The sequence below is a fragment of the Eufriesea mexicana genome, unplaced genomic scaffold (genome assembly GCF_001483705.2).
Source record: "Eufriesea mexicana isolate 0111107269 unplaced genomic scaffold, ASM148370v2 scaffold812, whole genome shotgun sequence".
Taxonomy (NCBI): Eukaryota; Metazoa; Arthropoda; class Insecta; order Hymenoptera; family Apidae; genus Eufriesea; species Eufriesea mexicana.
The window spans coordinates 1,533,822-1,554,829 of record NW_016909009.1 but is presented as its reverse complement, the minus strand read 5'-3'; the positions used below and the strand labels follow the sequence as shown (position 1 = coordinate 1,554,829).

Here is a 21,008-nt window from a genome sequence, read left to right as displayed (position 1 = left end):
ATTAGCATGCAAATTTATCGACGAGTCAACATACTTCCATAATTTTCTGCATTCGAGCGACGAAACAGTGCTTAGAAAATTATCGTTTAGGGTAGATAACGCGAAATAACAGAAGGAGCAAGACTATTGAGTTCATCAATAATGTTGGAAGAATAGAAATAACGTAAAAAATATTTTCTCGAGCAATTACTATTTTTAAGAATTATTCGGTAATATATATATATAATCTGCTGCTCAGAGAAAGGGGACAAGAACTGAAAAATTAATACAGACGAAGAGAGAGAAAATGGAGTAGAGAAATCTAGTTTGTTACATCTCTTGCAATTAAAGGGATTGATATTTAATTAAAGAAATACTCGGTTTTCAAATTCGACACTTTCATTACGAGGATATAATACATTTAGGCTGACTCTAATTATTTACCTATGTTAGTCGTCACCTGAACTGTATACATATATATTAATTACTTTATGTTAAACGAACCAACTACTACGAGGTATTTTTGGTACATTCGAAACATCACGGATAAATCGATGTGGCTATGAAAAATTAAAATACCAAGTGCCATTCCCCCAAATAGTCTATTGGTCGTCAAATTATCCACACAATTGAATAACGACCCCTTCCTGGCTTTTGTAGGCGGTTGCCGCGTCACTCGTTAAGTACAACCTCACACGACAGATATTCAAAGTCGATTTTCTCGAAAACGAAGCTTGCAAGGAATCGAAAAATCGTATTGTTCTTGTTCCATTCGTTCCCGCGTGTAGGATCACCTCCCCTCGGTTGTACTGCCATTACTGGGGCACCCTGTATCGATGTAGACATAAGACCCAACTGTCAGTGCTCGATCGGTGCTCAACCAACGTTACACCTCACTCGCGTGACGTAGATCAACGACTGCTCTTGGCTATGTGTCTCAAGTTTAAATATTACGAGACTCCTTACTCGTGTGCAATCTTAACGAATTTTGTCTTACACACGGTACGGTGTAAATAAACCAAAGCGGTGTTTATAAATTCGCGTTTCATACTCGTCAGGCTATTTAAAGAGTCAAGAAAATCTGATACTCGGAACTCGGAAAATGTGCAAGTAACCGAACCATAGTTAAATGATCGCGTCACGATTTTCAGATCGTCAGTTCGTCGAGATCAGCCGAGTCGAATGGTTGACTGATCATTCGTCGACTCGTGTATATCGTGATTAGTGTAACGAAACAGAGGCCCCAGTTCGTGGAGGGATTATCAGAGAAACAACGCGTGCGCCGCTTTCCTTCTACGATTAATGATATCAGGAACTCTTGAAAAATCGTTTTACGTATCTTTAATCACCACTCAAATAGACCATTCGAAAATAGAATTTATATTGGATAGTCTATGGAAGGATAAGCTCGGTCTATTGACACTGTACCGATCTGTCAGTCAAACTGTACGGACCTATTGACGTCTTTTGCGTCAGCGTTGAGCAGTTTACCAGGGATAGACAGACATTTCTCTTCGAACATGACTAAATCGCATCTAGAAAAGTGAAAATATTTTTTCCAGTCGGGGCCCAGTTGATCAAGATTAAATTGGATGCTGTTCTCCGGTGAAGTGCGGGCCATCGTCCACGCGAGTTGATCTCGTAACAAGTCTATGTCGATTTCAACATCGAATTAATGCGTAATCTTCATCTCGTCGATTTCTTGGTATTTCGAAGGCAATTGCAAAATGAGATTGTTACCTGTGGTGGTGTTTTGCGCGGTATTGTCGGTATGTTACGGATACCGGATATTAGGGGTATTTCCTTTCAATGGGAAGAGCCATTTCGTAATGTTCGAGCGGCTGATGAAGGTTTTGGCGAAGAGGGGTCACCAAGTTGACGTGATCAGCACGTTTCCCTTAAAGGAACCGTATCCTAATTATACCGACCTGATCGTGCTTCCGACAGCGAGGGATTTCATGAACAATTTGACCTACGAAGAAGTAATGACGAAATTCAGGACATCGATTCCAGCCGCTGTGGCCACGATGGCAGGGAACGTTGTTTGCGAACATTTGAACCACCCGGAGATTCAGAAATTTATCCGTAATCCGCCTAATGACCCACCTTACGACCTGATAATCATGGAGGTACGATTTATAGCAATTTGCTCGGTATACTCGAAAGCTACGCTATCATGGTATATCTATCATGACATAAAACACCGTTTTTCTAATTAAAGATTTTCTATTTCGCGTTAATTTCCCTTCCCCTACTCTTTGATCACTTTATTCCTCGGATTTTCCTCTAGCACGTGCTTCGGACAATTTGTGCCATTCGTGAACAGAAATTCACTTGACTCGATTAAGGTCATTAGCGATGATAAAATAGCCGAGCTTCTCAAGTATTAAAATTGTCTACGAGTTTACGAGCAATTTTAAGTTCACGAGCATTCGGAATTGGAATTTCGCGGTATTTTTCGAGACGAATTTTTGGCACAGAGACGAGGTTTCTTCGATGAAAAGTTTGACGGAAAGCACTAAAACTCTATCGGAAAGAGGAAGAAATTGTTGAAGATGCTTCTTCGATAGCACCGTCTTACATCGAATTAGAAAAATTAAAGCGTTTAAAGCTACATCGAAATGGACTCTCGCTGGATACTTGGAATATTTACGAAAATGGCGTCGCATTTGGGAATAATGGCGATGTTGCTACTCGTTTTTGCTGTTTGCTTTTTGAAATTGCATGCTTCTTAGAATTCAATCGTCATTTCTTCGCTTTTGCAACCGTTGCTCTCTATAGCTATATTTCAATACCATTCGATAACGCTTAATAATTAGATATACTTGTGTGAGATGGTTTGAAGAAAATATGCAGTACGAAGTTAAATTCGAGTACAATTGCATGACAAAATGGTATAGATGTAAAGGGTGTATTAGAGTATAATTGAAAGTTAAGATAGCAAACAGGAGAGGAATTTCAAAAATTAGATAAAAGAGAATATAAATTGAGAATCGCATGATTGTTATATTTCTTTGAAAATGAACAAGTCACATAATAGTCACTTAATTGTCATGTCACGATTATTACGGAACGTAACACGATTGAAATATAACATTTCTTATCAACAAATGAAGAATCATCTAAATATCATGCTGTAGTTCAATATTTTCCACAAACACAATGACGAAAGATGGAGTTCTAACTTTAAGCTAAATTGTCCTGAAGATAACTATTTCATCGCAATTTCTTATACTAAATCCATATTTTTCGACGACTCTAGGAGCGAATTAACAAAACTTTTTAATTTACAAATAGACGTATTAAACTTTTTATCTTTACATCTTCTTTCTGCTTAGGTATGTGTCGAAATATTTACACGTGGTGTGATATACCAGTGTTGGAAGTATTATGCAAGAGAGTAAAGGTGGTTTGATCGAAATTTATTGAATATACCTTTAATTTAACTTATTATTGCGTTAGAATGGAAATTACCTCTTCTTTGTCTACTCAATCCTCGGTTTAAAGGCAATATTTTTCCTTTACAATCCTACCCCTATACAACCCAGTTATTATTATTACTCATTACTTAGTTATTGCTGTTAGTATTACTCGTCAAAGGTACTCAAGACGTGAAGTTTCCGAAGCAAGCATATTTTCTTTCTCAAAAGATTGAACTGCCTTTAATTTTAAAAGTCTTTAAAGTTAATAATCGTCCAGGGTATATATAAACATTGTTAGAACTTATTTGGAAGCATCGTGTTTATCTTTACAGTAGTTACGAAACGAGTAAAAATAAAATTGAAAAATGGAGGAAGGTACAAAATTAGAACAAAAATGAAAATAGATAAGGAGAAGTAGAATTCTCGAATAAAACTTTTAGACTGTTTTTATTACATTCTGTATCCTTCTTTTGAAAGTGTATGTCAAAAAATGTAGAACAGGTACTACGATTGGGAAGAAAAAATAAATTTTGTGTTACTCCAAAAGTAAGACTAGATATTGAGGGAAAGTACAGCGTATTGACGTTTAATTTATTCCTAATTAGTAATCGCATAAAGCAATGATCCTGTTACATAACACCATAAAAATTCAAAAACCGATTAGTAATTCTGCGATGCAAAACATATTTTGTTATATTTATTTTTCGTCTTTTAAGTCGATGTTGTTTATTGATAATTTTAAATGAATTTCCTCAGAGACGTTGTACGCGTCATTATCACTGATAAATTGCAGTTACATCGCAAACGTATTTAAAAGCTTCTTTACCTCCATACAAAGTGGTTAAAAAGAAAAAAAAAAAGTAAAGAAATAACTAATAAATAATATTTACGATTATAAATGTATTTCCATTCTATGAACTATCGTGACACAAAATATCGGAAAGTTTTAGATGAGTAGCCTGTTTTTACTGTTTATGTAAAGTTTTGCAATAGTTTTTGATAAGAGGAGAAAAAGTAACAGACATTTAGTAATTTCTTTTATATAATCTGTAATTTATATTTCTACTGTTTAAGCGTAATTACAAGTACATTTACACTCAACTGAACGTTACTGTATTTATCTAATGCCAGTATCAGTGACAATAAACACTACATATCGCGAGATACACTTTATGCTTCGTCATTTCTTGATAAACTGAATCAGTGAAGCTGTCGACACACAGCGTAATCTTTAGTCGTGAAAGTACAAATACTCTAATAGTAACTAGTATACAGATTGTATATCATTGTATAGGGTTAGATAACGCGAACTGACGAAAACTATCGAATTAATTAATAATGCCAGAGGGATCCAAATTATGTAAGAAGTATTCCTTAGAGTAGACGAAGGAGACAAGAATTGTAAAATTTAGGAAGATAAAGTGAGAAAGAAGAGGAGCAGAAAAATTTAAAATAAACCTCTACAAATTTCTTAGTCGAATCGCGACTGAACCATGACTGAACTATGGCCGTATCATGACGGAACTTCACTGTTCTGCCTTTGAACGACCTGTTTTGCATTTAGCAATTGTCCTACTATCGATGGATTGATTCGAAAATGTTTTGAACAGTTCTGAATTTAAACTGAATTCAAAGATTTTTCTTTAGCGTCCCATTCATTAAGATTTTGCTCATTAAAATGACTATAGTTATTCATCTACATAATACTCAAACAACATGCATTAGTCACCTAGTATATATTATAGTACATACTAAACTGAGTATATTAGTCAGCCTTGGATTAGGTTACTTTTCATTGATAAAAATCATTGGTCAAAAACACAGATCATTTGTCAAAATATGGCATTAATCAACAATCCTGCTTTAAACTGAATTGCTTACCTGAATCAATTGATATTCCATTATTCTCACAAGTACTTGTTTACGCTATACTATATATCAATATGAAACAGCTAAAAAATATAGACTTGCTATATATTAATTTAAATAGTTGGAATTTATCTATAATTCGCTATATACGACTGTCAATTCCAAATAATCTAAATGACGATAGAATATTTACCATAAATTCTGTCACAAAGAAAGTGTTATAAATACCGTTAAAAATTCCACATTTATTGCAAACATTCGCCCTACCAAACCATTGCACTTGGCAATATTCGTCGATAAGTGGTCTGATCAACATCTCTCTAACTCTGACCATCTATCGCTCCAGTTCCAGCATCTCGGAAAATAAAAAGTTCAATTCTAAGCGAAATTCGCGAGAATAACCTGCATCTTTTTGCAGGTGTTTGGCGCACACTGTTACGCGATACTGGGCGACATCTTGAAGGTGCCAGTAATAGGTGTCAGCACGTGCGTTCTTTATCCATGGATTTCCGATTACATCGCGAACCCGGAAAACCTGGCGTTCGAGCCAACCAACCTCCTCTCCTATCCTCAGAAAATGAACTTCTGGCAGAGGCTGCACAACGTCGTGAACAACATCTACGCGAAATACGAATTCAACTCGATCACCAGCGAACAGACCGCGATGTTGAGGAAGTACGTGAACCCGGATGCACCTGACGTGAGGGAATTAGAGAAAAAAGTATCGATGATATTGGTGAATTCGCATGTGTCGATCAACGGAATTAAAGACTCCAACCCTGCGTTCATCGAAATCGGAGGACTGCACGTGACAGAAGAAGGAGTCAAGTTACCGCCTGTAATTATCGCTTAATTAATTATTTTTCCTTCATTTCTATCGTTACAACTTATCGCTGTATCGTAACGAAATTTTTCCGAGCAAATAGAATGGATTACCTAATACACGCGAGCGATGATAAAAATTAATTGGAGATTCATTCGTAGTTAATTGTCCCACTTAACTATTTGTCCCCGAAGACCTTCGTTTCCATGAAAATAGCAATTTAATACTTTCGAGTCGATGGCATTTCCGACAGTAATATAGAAAGAAATCGCGAGTAAGTCATTGTGCAAAATCATTTTTGATTATAGAGCTAAGCTAAGCTCTATAAGCTAAGAGCCAAGGATTAAAGGAAGAAAAAATCGTGATATGGCGATTGGTTTCAGAGCCTGGAGAAATGGATGAACGAGAGCACGCATGGGTTCATCTACTTCTCGTTTGGATCAATGGTGAAGATCGAATCCTTCCCGGCTGGCCATATCGAGATATTTTACAATGCCATGAAGAAGATAGCACCTGTTCGTGTTCTGATGAAGATAGCGAAATCGGAGGAACTTCCGCCTAACTTGCCCAAGAACGTCCTTACTTTACCGTGGATACCACAGATCAAAGTTCTCAGTAAGTACTTACTAACCGTTGAAGTATATTGCAAACGAGGATAAGATTCGGAACATGCCGAGAGATAAGATTCGGAAAACTTGGTAACTTAGGTCTATCGAGGTTTCGCGAATAATACGAAACTTCGAAAGATCGGGAGAAGATTACGAGGTACCGTTCTAACGAGATATCTGTTTCTTGCAGAGCATCCGAACGTGAAAGCGTTCATCACTCATGGGGGCCTCATGGGTACTCAGGAAGCTATTCACTTTGGTGTGCCTCTGGTCGGTATACCGCTGTTTGCCGATCAGTTTATCAATATCAAGAACTATGTTCGACACAACATTGCGGTAGCACTGCACATTGATACTCTGAATCAGGAGGATCTGGATCACGCCTTGAACGTTGTTCTACACGACCCCAAATACCGGTACCTAGATTTTTGTCTTCGATGAAGGATCATAGTCAGATCAGAGAGCGAATATTTTCATTTCTATAAATTTCACGTTCAACAATTGTAGGAATTTTCTTTATTAGCTCGTATTTCCTACAAAATAACTCTCCTATCTCTTCACACATTGACCTAACAACTACTCTGACCAACGACTACTTAATAACCATTTTCGCAACTGACTTGTAACTCCTTAGTAACTGACTCTGTTCTTCAGAACAGGCCCCTTTACAGCCCATCCAGAGGACAAGCGCCTCCCCGAAGGAGCAGAAACTCCCTCGACGCGAAGGTTAGAGCTAAAAGAGACCCCTCCCTCCGAGTTAGCCCCTTCAAAGGGCCGCCTACGCGGGGACTCTTCCCGGGAGATGAGCGCGGTCGCGTCACCCTCGGTTTATGTCGGGGTAAGCCGAGGTTACGCGAAGCCACCTCACGTGATCTGGCCCCAACCTCCTATGGTCTATCTGGTAGCCAGATACTAACGACTCCTAACCCTAATAGGAGCTAGAATAACCTAAGATACTCTAGACCTGAGTTCCAGGCGAGGACACGCTACCCTAATAAACGAATGTCCCTCATTTACCATTTCTACACAATTTCGTTCTGTTTCTTTTGTCCTAAAAAGAGAAATGGGATATGGACTTTCGCGGATCATCGAAAAGATACTGATCAACCGTGCATAATTTCACGCGTATTTTCATTTCAGAAACGCAGCACGGAAATTGTCGAGAAGGTTCCTGGATCGACCATTAAGCGCAGAGGAGACCGCGGTTTATTGGGTCGAATACATTGCAAGACACGGTGCAAATGTCCTCAGATCGCCAGCGATGGACTTAACATGGTGGCAATTGTATTTGGTGGATGTTTACGTATTTCTCCTAGTGGCGGCGCTCGCGGTGACTTATCTTATAGCGACTTTGGTGCAATTTGTGTTCTACGTAGCTTACACAGGTTCCACTGTTCCGCGCAAGAAGAAGGTTTCATAACTACTTTCTTTCCCCTACTTTATGTTGAGTTGATGATGTGAAATGTCGATTCGCTTCTCCTCGATTTTATCGCTGGATCCACTTTTATCGAAGTAAAGGTAAATTAAACAAACGACGTATCGACGAGTAACGTTCATTGTAACGACAATTATGTCCTAGATTAACGAATTATGTATTTTTAATTTATATTTAATTGCACTTAATGTTTATCCGTTTAAAAATTAAAATCAATTCTCGCGTTTTGTTATTAGAAGCGTGCAAGTACAATGTGACGTATCAGATACACTTTCACCTCTGACAGACATCATGTCAAATACGTTTTTGCGTTTCAGTATTTCCGTGTTATGGCCGAGTACGCTCGAAAAATCAACAACAACACGCAACGTTGAAAATAAACATTTTTATCGATGGTGCGCGTCCTTTCCTGCATTTCTGCTCGCAGAAATTCGCAATTTGCACATCGTTGGTCAATAAAAATAATGTACTATGATGTTGAACCTCCTTATTTGTTAATAAACAATTTTATCTGTTCTCTGTAGTATATATATGTAAATATATTTTGATTTACCGTACGAGGATTATCATATTCTCGTAATAATTTAGAATTTTTGTTCCATCGAGTGAAGAACATTATAAGAATATTATAAAACATTACGAGCACAAAAATTGCTATCTTTATCGGACAACAATTGTCCTTGATACCAAGAAACAAGAAATTTCTTCTATCTTTCATGACTAGTGTAAGATTCTTGTTTACAAGGCAACAACCGCACATTGGTTACTGTTTACCAATATCTTCCAGATACCGCACGATAATTTACAAGGAAAATAGCAGATAATTCGAGATTGAATTACTATCAGCAAGTAGAATAACGTTGATACAGTTAAAGGAAATTAAAACGATACACATTCAAGCCTTTTATTAATTTCACAAGGTATCTCACAATTACTCGGACGAAGAGTATAAAATCCCATGAATGTTTCAAAAATACCGAAAAAAAGTAAACAAATAACACGATCCATATGCGACGATCACCGTTACCATGGTTCAATTAAAACGCGTATCAAATTTCGTTCCACCGAATCGATTCCAAATTCCAATCACTCTCTGCACCTAATTTCGCTAATTGCGAGAACGAGATCGATTCTAACACGTGGTTGTCACTGACATCCGTCGCGAACACGCGTATCCAGGAAAATTGCTCGATAATCGAGTAAACTACTCACGGAGGAAATAAAACGCGAGCAGCCCGGAAACCTCCAATAGGACATCCGCGAGAGTTAGTTACCGCCATAAATTCTCACGCCTGAAGCCACAAATCGCGTTTGGATTTAGGTCCTTCAGCGCGATCGAGTCGACGTGGAACCCGTGGCGCGTCCCACAGCCACGTCGATCCATCGATCGGATCGACGAACAACTCGAAGTGGAATATAGAAATGGAGGGGCAACATGGCTCGCGAATCTTTTGGGAAGAAGACTCGAGACGGCTGATCCGTGAGACGTGGAACGATAGAACCGAAGTGTGCCATTTTTCCAATAGAAGTTCCTCGATCGATCGAAAATTTGTCTATTATATACACGGGAGTGGAAACAACGGAGAATATTCGAAGCATGGAATAAAGGATAAGAAAGGATAGATGAATTTTTCGTTAGTCGGGTATTTTAAATAGGCTTGGGGTAGCTAGATTTACGGAACCCGTCAATTTGACGGAAGGATTGATCCAATTATACGATAGTAACAGATTTAGTTAACTTATATTAAGACTGTTAATATAATATATAATTGTTTTCAAATTAAACTAATCGTTAAAAAGAAAATGGCACGTGGTTTCCTTTACCTGTCAATTTGACAGGTGTCCTTAGAAATAGGTATACAGATAGCGTCCGTAAACCTAGTGTTAAACTAGGCTAGGGATAGCCTTAAACTAGGCCAGGGTAGTTTAAATTTCGCAGTATTTTCGGAATGTCTACGATATTCTTGCTATATGAAAATCAGATTCGGAAAATGATGACCTAGTTGAGCTAACTACGTTGCATTAAGTAGACTTCGCTGATGATTAAACGTAACTGTTGGGTAGATGGAGGCTATCTAGTTGATAGGTAGATCGTGACGAATACGGGATTTGGATATACAGTGTCTAATTATTTTCGTCTTATTTATAAGAAGATTAGGTTAGCTTCTGTATTGTAGTAAACATTATCTAGAGGAATTCTTAAAGTCTACAAGGAAAATAAGAAATGAATGGGTAAATCACGAGTCAGAGTTTGATACGTGACCTGATTAATCATTTCCAAAGAAAGTAAGTGTGATAACGTGGTTTAACCGGTAGAATTAATCAGATTAATTAATTATTAAATCTGTCATTGAGACATATTAAGGATTTATGTGAATCTATTAAATCTATCTAGGAACTCGAAGTCCATTGAAGAACCTTTTAGTCTAAAATAAAAATTCGATATCAGCAAATAAGGTGATAGCAGGAACATTCATTTGGTCGATACAAAATTATAGAAGTATCTGCGATTGGAGGTGGATATTTTATAAATCTACAAAAATGTCAAAGATATCTTATCAGATATTTTGAAAAATATAACTATATCTTTGTCATCTATATCGAATTTATAAACGGTTAAAAAGAGTCCACTTGTGATTGATTGTAGACGAATCAGATTTTGCAAAACTCTTCGACTGAAATGATCTTTCCTTGTACAGAAGTTCTGTCTCACGATGACAATTGGTAAACTGGTTGCACCAATGCGTGAAGTATAAGCCACGAGTAAAGATTTAATAATGCCTAATAACGCGGCACTCTTTACCAACTGTAAATATACCAATAAATCTGCGAAGCCATGACATTTTGAAAGCACAAAAATTAAATCTAGTAGATTGGAGTAACCGATACTTCCTGTCGGTTATTACACAAAGGATAAGGTACACAAAGTGATACAAGACACGTTACGTGCCACATCACGGCTTAATGACAGACAGTGCCAAAGCAAAATATAAAAGTAGGTTGCTTTCACGAGTAAACAGAGTATGAAGTACGAGTGACAGACTCGTACAGGAGTAACTATTATGAGAAGAAATACTTAATTTCATCGAGCGAACATCGTGTTGACATGTCAGCATGATAAATAAACGTCGAACAGATATGGTATCTAATCATAGATACACCAGATAATCTACGAGAAACACGTCTGTTATTTTCAATATCAGAACTAGAAATTGAATCACATAGTTAGATCTGGTGCGAAAAATAAGAAATCAAAATTTTCCTTGCGATAAATCGACTTTTATAATATTTATCTTATTTTTATTATAACATTTTCAATCGATACGTTTATTTATTTTTAATTTATATATGCGGACGTACACGTGTATATGGGGGAAAATGTAAATTGATAATTATTAAGAAACGAGTTTTAATTTAAAATTAAAACCGAAAATATGTATTTATAAAATTGCGTTTCTACGTGTTTCTTCAGATTCTTTGCGCCTTATTGATGTTCGCAGAGAATTGACTACAGATTTCGGACACCATGGGATACAGGAAGACCTTGGTTTACAGAGAAGGAACCGGTTTATGGTAGTCGATAATCTCCCGAATTCATTCTCTTCAAATATTCGTGCCTCGTCCTTTTATTTTCAGCCGTATACAAATTTAATCTATTAGCAGACTCGACATTTCGCACATCGTTCTAGGTTACGTAAAATCTGGTATTTCTTCTGTTCCACAACTAAACGATACAAATATTTCGCCTCGTAGATTCCTCGAATAAAATAACGAACCGTTTTCATACTCTTAATAAGTCGACTTTGTGCAACTCATGGTATCTAATTAGCACTCTTTATCTTTACAAGTTTATATCTTTCACGCAATCGGAGCAATCTGTCGTATCCAATTTTAATTCTATCTGCTTAAGCAAACTCACTCATCTGTAGCCAAATATTACGTACGCGCTTATCATAATATTAATTTCCAAATACAACGGTAAAATAATTTTTCCTTCGAATTTTATACAGATATAGCGAATAAAAGATAAACAATACCCGTGAACTTTGTACATTTAGAAAATGATAATAAATATCCTAATACTATATACCATATCTTCCACGGGTTATAAATTTTGACATAATTTTTCCACAATTGAAGCTCAAATTTGATGAGTTAGTCATCCGTACGATATCTTACTTGTCACATCGTAAAACAGCGTAATGAGAAAATAAATAGTAAGAAATCGATCCTAACGTATATTCCCTATATTTTATAAGAAAAGTAACATGGAATGCAGAATTTTCAATTTTTCAAAAGTGTAAAAAACGGTATTTTACGTTACAGTAGGTTTGATATTAAGTCCAATTCTAAATGGTTACACAGAAAATTATAATCCAAAAAAAAAATTTAGGACCTCTTATGTCCATCCTGTTCGAACGCTCCTGCCTTTCCACTTCACAAATAGAATTCGTGCCCTCGAATATCTCGAGAAACAGATTCACACATCAGTCTTCCTCTGTCTTCCACGGACACCACAGCCGGAGTGTAGCTTTGCATCATCCGTTCGTTCATAATTTTCCCGGACAAGGATAAATGACGTGTGATCTACGCGCATTGCACCATAAAACAGGATTTTAACGATAAAGTGAACATCATCGAGGAAAAAGATTCGCCAGTTGATAGTACGTTGACCTCCGTCATACGTGACTTTGTCCAAAGAGTTGCACAATCAGCTCTACCAATTCATCATTTGTTCGTGAAATTATTTTAAATCACAGTAGCCGTGATAATTGATCGTTCACATCTACGTCGATTCAGTGTCCCATTCGTGAAAAGTGATTTTAATAAACGATTGATCCTTCGAGACCTTGTCCGACGATTCGAGTCGGTGATCCATATTCCAGCAACCTCATTAATATCTTCATACTTGTATAACACGTTATAGCAAGATGTTAATTGATCGCTAGTGTTTATTAATCGAGAAATAAATAGTCTAGCCAACTGAAGGAAGCATGTAAATATTTGCAATTCCAATAGAAACATATACATAATTCCATTTCATGTCATAACACGGTATTCATCGCTGGATCTACTAAAGGGTCCTCGAAGCATCTCTGTTATTGATCACGTTCTTACGAATAACTTCCACATCCCATAACTGGAACAGTTGAGACAGGTAGTTCAGTCATTCCAGACTGATGCAATACCCCGACAAGTCGCCTGCAGAGATACCTGAATTCGTGAACACGTCACGATTTCATCACTCTCGTGAGTGCTGATTGATCGTAAAGCAAATCGGAGAAAAGCACAACGCCACGCGTTATCCCACTTCGACCATCGCCTCATCTAATCCCATAAACATACGCGATTCGACCCTGGTAGCACAGTAGCACCTCGCACTCCATTCGGAGCAGTGTCAAACGCCGAACAAGGCATGGCTTGATAACTCTCTCTCGTGAGAACAAGTGTACTTTCGTTCACCTCTTTCTTCGACTTTATTTTTCCTTTCTCTTTTCCTTTGGGACTGACATCACCCGAGCGAAGAGATATTTAAGAGGCTTCCCTCGAATTTTCGGCAGATACGAAATCTCTCGATCGGGAGACTAACGCGTGTGAAATCTCGGGGAATCGTCAAGATTAAAGGCTCAGTTTATAGTTAAAGAGTTGTAAAAATTCGACGGGATGAAACTCCTGTTGTCGATTCTTTTGGCGTTATCGGTATGTGGCTGGTGCGACGGCTTGCGAATTCTTGGCTTATTTCCGCTAAATGGAAAGAGTCACTGGGTCATGGCGGAACGACTGATGGTGAGCTTGGCGGAACGGGGCCACGAAGTGGACGTCGTTACTCATTTTCCTCTGAAGAATCCGCCGCTGAATTACAATCAAATCTCTCTGGAAGGGAGCTTGCCTTCGGTGGTAAACAATTTAAACGCGAGCAACGTGACGAGCATAAAAAGCAACGACCTGAAACTTCTGACGTATATGGCCGGTGACCAGATCTGTCAACTAATGGGCCATCCGAAATTGCAAAGCTTGATAAAGAATTCACCTAAGAAGCAGTACGATGTCATCGTACTCGAGGTAGGTCCCAAAGATTTAAAGTTCTTTCGTCTCAATCCGAAAAATTCTTGAGGACTCGCTTTTAACTTTTCGCTTTCCAGTTTTATATACGTAAGATGACGAAAACTGGTTTCGAGACACCAAAAACTGATAGAATAACAGGAACAGAATAACACAAACTCATAAAACTAATTTAACTTGGGAGAAAAACACCAAGATAACGCAACGAGAACACACAAAGACGCACTCTAATTTAAGTCTCTTTCCAACACCGAGCGACTCACGCTCGTGCCGGTCACAATTAATTTCTAAGAACTCCGTTCTGCTCGTCAAGGACCCTGCTTTTATGCTTTTCTTAACCTACGCTTCACCTCCTCGTAGGGACCGTGCAACTTAATTTTGTTACCCAAAATAACTTTTCCATTTGCTTTTAGAAAATATCGATCGGTTTATAATTTTATTAGCAATGGCCGATTCGCGATTTCTTTGCGAAATAGTATCCTACATATATACAACTTTTCCCCCATAAATTATTTAACATCGAGGAAACGAGGTTAAAAATATTTATGACAAGTTTCGATGAAGAATTTTACGATGATAAATGAATTTCTGCTATACGAAAAATTAGAATTATACTCTTACCAAGTTCTCTTAGGGGTGTTTTTCGAAAACGTGTCGATATTTCAGTGACTCGATGTCTTTTCTTTGGTAAAATTCTCTTCGATGTAATTGAAAAATTGATTTTCAAGTGGATTTTGCTGAAAAGAAATCGGAAGTTGAATTTTACAAACGATATTTCTCTTCTATCAGTTTCCTTTTAATCGAATTTCTTATTTAAAGCCCCCTTTAACGAAGCAAAAATTCCGCCACGAACATCCGCGAGAAGCTAGATTGGGAAACAGTGGTTCTCGAGCGGTTATTTCATCCAGTGTAATTAAATGTTCCACTGGTAAGAAAGCAGTGCACACTCGAAGTCGCTTAAAGCGTTACGTAATAAAATGTGACAAATACTCTGATACATTGTAGCGTTTATGAATTAGTGTTCCGTGGCAGGAATAACGAACGATGATTAACAGAAATTCTCGTATCCAACGTAACTTAATTTTGACACGTGAAGAGTTGATAAGCATCGCTGGCATTATTAATTGTTACTTTTCTTATCAGGGCTGTTGCGATGTATCATTTCCTGATGAAGCATATACAATCGTTACGAAAATGATACGACAGTTATAAGAGCAGAGCATGTTCTCTGATAATACATAAATATCTGCTTTTATTAAAAATGGCATTTTTTATGTCAATTTTCGCTGTCACTCGTATGCGAATTTTTAACGAGGTTCTGAAAGAATTATCAGAAAATCCTTAAAACTTCGATACACCGTCAGTTTGCTAAATTATTCGAAGAGAAAAGCTCAAAGGACGAGACGAAGCTTAATTGGATCGATTCGATTAGAACATTGATCCAATTTATAATTACTCAAAGGGTGTAATGAGAAAGTTTGATGTAAAACAAAGGATGATAATGTAATTATAAACAGGTACAACTATTCCAACTCGTCGATGGGTTTCCCGTAAATTAAATTAATTAATTAATTAATTTCGGAATTACTATTGTGCCTCTCCCTCTTGTTATCGCAGTGCAATTTCCTTTAATCGAGCTTATGCTTCAATTTAATACACTGCTTGTTCTCCTTTGCGATACAATTTTTCGAATTTTTATTTTTCTACAGTTTCATGCTTTTCGAGAACCACAGATTTGAGAACCACTGTCATTTCCCCAAGGAACGAATATTGATACACCATATGGAAGATATACACTGTGTCATCGTCAATGACGCTGCACGAACATTTATCTTCGCGAATTTATCTACCGTGTGTTCACATACTACTCAATGTCATTTCCTTTAAACAAAATTAAGATTCGTATTTGTTCGTAACGTGCTATTCGTTTAACACTTGCGCTAACGTTTGAAGACATCTCGATGTTGACGGAATTAAATCGGAATTCTTGAAGATAAAAATTCTTAGAAATAAAAATTCTCGGATCGATTAAACGCGATTTATTGGTGCCAAAAATTTGGAATATTCGCAGACAATAAGAGGAGTACTGAATTAATCAAAGTGACTGATATTAGATATTAGATTCTTTTGGAATTATCGAAAATCCACCATATATTCGTTATAGCTGTTTCTTGGAAAAATTAATGTTAACTTTAATTGAAAAAGTATCTTCTGACTTTCACAGTAACATCTATATTTATTATTGTCATACTTCTTTAATTATTGTTATCGACGTATACTACATCCACGGAATTATTACAAATTCTAGTCACCACTTCGCAACGCTCAAATCCTCCCTGAAACCGCGCGACAAATACACCCCCGCGAAGCGACAGACTTGGACCCACCCCCGGATAACCGCATCGAACAAATTTCCCACAAATTTCCCCAAAGTACCTATCCCAATTCACGGTAATTTCAAACCCACCCAAGGATCGATCTCCCGATCCATCCGTCAGCCCATCAGCGAAAAACCTAACACCTAACTACCCCGTATCACCTTATTCTTTGAACCTGCGATGCAAATTGTTCTCGTCTCAAGAACGACGGGAAACAATCGATAATCGGAATGATTTCGCATATTTTTTCCAGCTGTTCATGATGCCATGTTACCTGGCGTTCAGTCGTCACCTAAAAGCACCCATAGTCGGAGTAATGACATCCGGTTTCCACGACTGGCTGAGCAGTGTGACAGGAAATCCGCATAATCCCTCCTACATGCCTTGTCTTTTCGCGCCGTTCAGCCAGCGTATGACTTTCTGGGAGAGGCTACAGAATACCTTGCTAACGAACATGATAACATGGAAGATGAAGTACTACCTCAGCTACCAGGACGCTTACGTGAAGAAATACTTGGGCATGGACGTCGTGATCGACGATCTGTATCAGGATATCGGAGCCATTTTGGTGAACACGCATCATAGTATTGGCGGGATCAATCCGACGACTTCTGCTGTCATCGAGGTCGGTGGCTTACACGTCAACGAGAATTCGTCACCCTTGTCACCGGTGAGTGAATAATTTATTTTTGGGGGGAAGGGGGAGGGATTTATTTGATCAATGTTTGGAGTACTAATGTAAAAGAGGTTCCGTGTGTTTTGTTAACCCTTTGCACTCGAGAGGCAAACCTAAGTCACCGTTTAATCAAATTCCGAAGATCCATGTTAATTAACATATGAAATTTAAAATAACCAAAGATTGGATGGAATGTCGAAATAAAATAATTTTAAGTCTTAATTTATACCCGATTCCTTATTTAATTTATACCCAATTCCTCTGCAACGAAAATAATCACCGAGTGCAAAGGGTTAATATTGCGTTAATATTTCCTAGATATATAATGTGTTAATATTTGTGGGAAGGTTCATGGCAACAGGGTGCAAAGAAAAATAATTGCAAGAAATCTGGAATTTACCTAGGACTTATAATGATTTTCTGATTAACTGAATTCTAAAATTATGAAAGTGATGTTCGTAATAATATTCTAGAATTATTTCTAGAAGTTACGTATTTGAAATTTAATACAAGGATTTACAATCGCGTGGGAGGTTACAGCGACTTCGATATTTCAAAATTTGCGAGATAAATCGTATCTATTACCCTGGAAAATCTGTTTGTTCGCGAGATGAATCAATCGTCAACGGAGATCCTCGTGGATCTCGGGAAATTTATATAAAATTGCAAAACGAGCTCGTTCAGGTGTGCTCGAACCTTCTTGATTTAGAAAGGAAATGCAGAAAAATTACAACGACAGACAAAATACGCAATCCAAAGTGTAATAATCTTGGAGCACTATTAAGATGATTGATCAAGATTATGACTCAACGTGTAATTACCGCAATGCACACGAAGTTACAAAAAAGACCTTGTGCTCTACAGGCACGCAACTAGCACTCAATTCGCCACATACGAATTATAATACTATCCCTTCTTTTGCGACTAAAAACTTATTTTATTTAATTCAAAGCGTCAATCGGTTCCCGATCTTCTTCTTCTTTCCCCCTAAACCTAAATATTTCGTTGTTAACAATTCGAACGTCGAAAGAATCGATTACGACTCAAGGATAAGTATCCTTATGCATTCACGTTGGACCAACAGGAAGTGAAGAAGTGGCTAGACGAGAGTACTCACGGATGCATTTTCTTCACGTTCGGATCGATGGTGAAGATCGAGACGTTCCCTAAACCATTCCTAGAAAGCCTCTACAAAGCTTTCGAAAGGATTGCGCCTGTTCGAGTGCTAATGAAGGTCGTTAAAAAGGAGGATCTGCTTCCTGGATTGCCGAAGAACGTCATGATACAACCCTGGTACTCTCAAGTGTCTGTTTTCAGTACGTAATTAAATAATTTCTTGTATCGTCGATCAGATATTTGATAAGATGTCCGCAATATGTTTTATCTTCCTTCTACGATCTCTCTGAGATCGTGATCGATTACACTTATCTCGTATTAGTTACAAATCGCGTGGATTCGTTATCTGTTCCTTTAATTTAGAGCTTTCAATACTTACACGGGAAGAGAAGGAAATTTTTGTTTCACTTTCAGAGCACAAAAATGTTAAAGCGTTCATCACGCATGGGGGTCTCATGGGCTCGCTAGAAGCGATCCATTTTGGAATCCCCATGATCGGAATTCCCCTATTCGGCGATCAACACACGAATCTTAAAAGAGCAGCTAATATGAAGATTGCAGTGAATCTTGAGTCCATTGATAATGTCAACGAGGAGAACTTGTACAATGCAATTGACGCGATCTTGCACGACGAAACGTACAGGTACGTGTGCTTTCATTGATAACTCAAATTCTGAAGAAATTTCTAACGTGATCGAAAACGGTGTCATGGAAATGCTTCAATATTGACCAAACTTTTCGCTGGATTTTCTCGAATTCAGCAAAGCTAGCGTTCATACACATGCATGTTCGCCTTCCTTTATGCGTTTCTAAAATTAGGAACTCTGAGATATCGCGGAATTCATAAATTCGCAAGTGTTCAAGCTTCTGATTTACACAGCAGTATTTATCTCATCTCTTCGAGCTTCCTACTTTCCAATTAATTTTACAGTCTCAAGTAGAGCGTATTTTATTAGTCCTTCCCTGTTACCTTCCAATTTTCCCGTCTTATCATTTCCACATTCTTTCCCACGATATCTACTCTTCCATTTTGCGTACGCCATTTGCTGTTTTTTCGCAGCTTCCATCATTACCGCTCTCCCATTGGGATAACTATCTCTCGTCATTGCAATTCTACGCTTATCCACTCCATTTTGCCTTATCTTTTCTTCTCTTACCGTAATTACTCTCGCTACCTCGATTATTATGTATTCCTGCGCCATTTTGTTTCGTTCTTCCTCCACTTGTTGTAACTATCCGTCCTTATTGCGATTATTATGTATTCCTGCGCCATTTTGTTTCGTTCTTACTCCACTTTTAACTGTCCATCCTTATTGCGATTATTATGTATTTCTGCGCCATTTTGTTCCGTTCTTACTCCACTTGTTATAACTATCCGCCCTTATTGCAATTAATATGTATTCCTACGCCATTTTGTTTCGTTCTTACTCCACTTGTTGTAATTATCTATCCTTATTGCGATTATTATGTATCTCTCTACTTCGTTTCGTTCCTCCACCATTAATGACTATTTATTTCTATTGCTATTACTATATATTCTTTATAGTATAGTATAAAGTATAAAAATAATAAAGTATAAGGAATATTCTTTATAGAATATATATATTTATATACTATTTTTTTAAACGTCGTCACTGCGCGTTTATGTTACTTTCACTCTGTACTCTGACGCCATCTTGTTCCATTTTCCACCATTTCTCATATCTATCCAGCCCCACTCACGATTACTGTAAATTTCTGTGTCATTTATTTTCAGTTTCCCATTTCTGCTACAATTATCCCACATTAGTGCAATTCTACCAACTCCCAACTCGTTTCACCGTCCTTTTCATTCTATTCTCGCAACTATCTTCCATCGTTTCCATTCTACCATTTATTTTCTATAATAGTAGATTATGGATTTCTTTCGCATAACTACCTCTCGTTACTCTCAATCATCTCTCCACGTCGGTTTACCTCAATGTCTCGAACTCGTGGATTTTCAGGTCGAATATTAAGAAAGTATCACAGCTATTCAAGGACAGACCCATGAGCGCTATAGACACTGCCATCTACTGGATAGAATACGTGGCCAGAAATGGGTACTTCTTGCGGTCGCCAGTCATCGACCTCACCTGGTGGCAACGGAATCTCTTGGACGTTTATGGGTTCTTACTCGCCTGCTTGCTGCTAATTCTAGGCGTCTCCGTTTTCCTGGTCTGCAAGCTGAAGAACTATCTCCTCGGGTGCAAATCGTGCACCAAGAAGGGAAATCAACCCCACGAGTCGAAGAAGAAGAAGTGAGCGTATTTTAACATTTTAGTATTAAAGTACGTGTCTACGAGTGCACTGAGTGTTATATAAGTGTGAATCATTTTAAGTATAATTTATAACGTGACAATTTAGCAAATTCTACGAAGCTGCCACATTTATCTCGATCCTTTTACCTCCTGAGACAGATGTACAATGACACATAAATAATTCTGTAATTTTTGTACCATACTCGAATATCTGATAAATGTATTCGTGAGAAGTAACTGGAATTTCTGTTTCAACTGTATCGTAGTTTTAGTTACCTAGATTGTCATAATCGATCTCGTACTGCGGCTCTGGTTTACCTGGCTTTGAAATAATATCCAGAAATCTCACGCAAGTTCCGC

General features: G+C 37.6%; 3 protein-coding genes across 4 annotated transcripts in view; 2 read left to right on the top strand and 1 right to left on the bottom strand.

The window, feature by feature from the left end:
* The window catches only part of Dh31-R (Diuretic hormone 31 Receptor), a 64,185-nt gene extending 63,585 nt beyond the window's left edge, over positions 1-600 (bottom strand). Inside the window, exon 1 of the mRNA XM_017899356.1 lies at positions 559-600. Within this exon, the coding sequence (XP_017754845.1) occupies positions 559-568 (10 nt within the window). The 5' untranslated portion in view covers positions 569-600. The remainder of the gene's footprint in view (positions 1-558) is intronic.
* Positions 601-988: 388 nt separating this feature from the next.
* On the top strand, positions 989-8,617 carry LOC108547028 (UDP-glucuronosyltransferase 2B1). Of its 2 annotated transcripts, XR_001890166.1 has the most exons (6): positions 989-2,108; positions 5,689-6,108; positions 6,477-6,708; positions 6,892-7,117; positions 7,842-8,219; positions 8,454-8,617. XR_001890166.1 is itself a non-coding variant. In XM_017899354.1 (5 exons), the coding sequence occupies exons 1-5, from the start codon at positions 1,707-1,709 to the stop codon at positions 8,119-8,121; spliced, it is 1,560 nt and encodes a 519-aa protein (XP_017754843.1). In that variant the 5' UTR covers positions 989-1,706; the 3' UTR covers positions 8,122-8,617. The 2 variants fall into 2 exon arrangements, 1 of the variants encoding a protein (XP_017754843.1); XM_017899354.1 differs by having other exon boundaries at positions 7,842-8,617.
* Positions 8,618-12,735: 4,118 nt separating this feature from the next.
* On the top strand, positions 12,736-20,815 carry LOC108547025 (UDP-glucuronosyltransferase 1-9). Its single transcript, XM_017899352.1, has 5 exons — positions 12,736-14,199; positions 16,831-17,247; positions 18,338-18,569; positions 18,784-19,012; positions 20,355-20,815. Exons 1-5 carry the CDS (start codon positions 13,801-13,803, stop codon positions 20,650-20,652), a joined length of 1,575 nt encoding a protein of 524 aa, XP_017754841.1. The 5' UTR covers positions 12,736-13,800; the 3' UTR covers positions 20,653-20,815.
* The last annotated feature ends 193 nt before the right edge of the window (positions 20,816-21,008 follow it).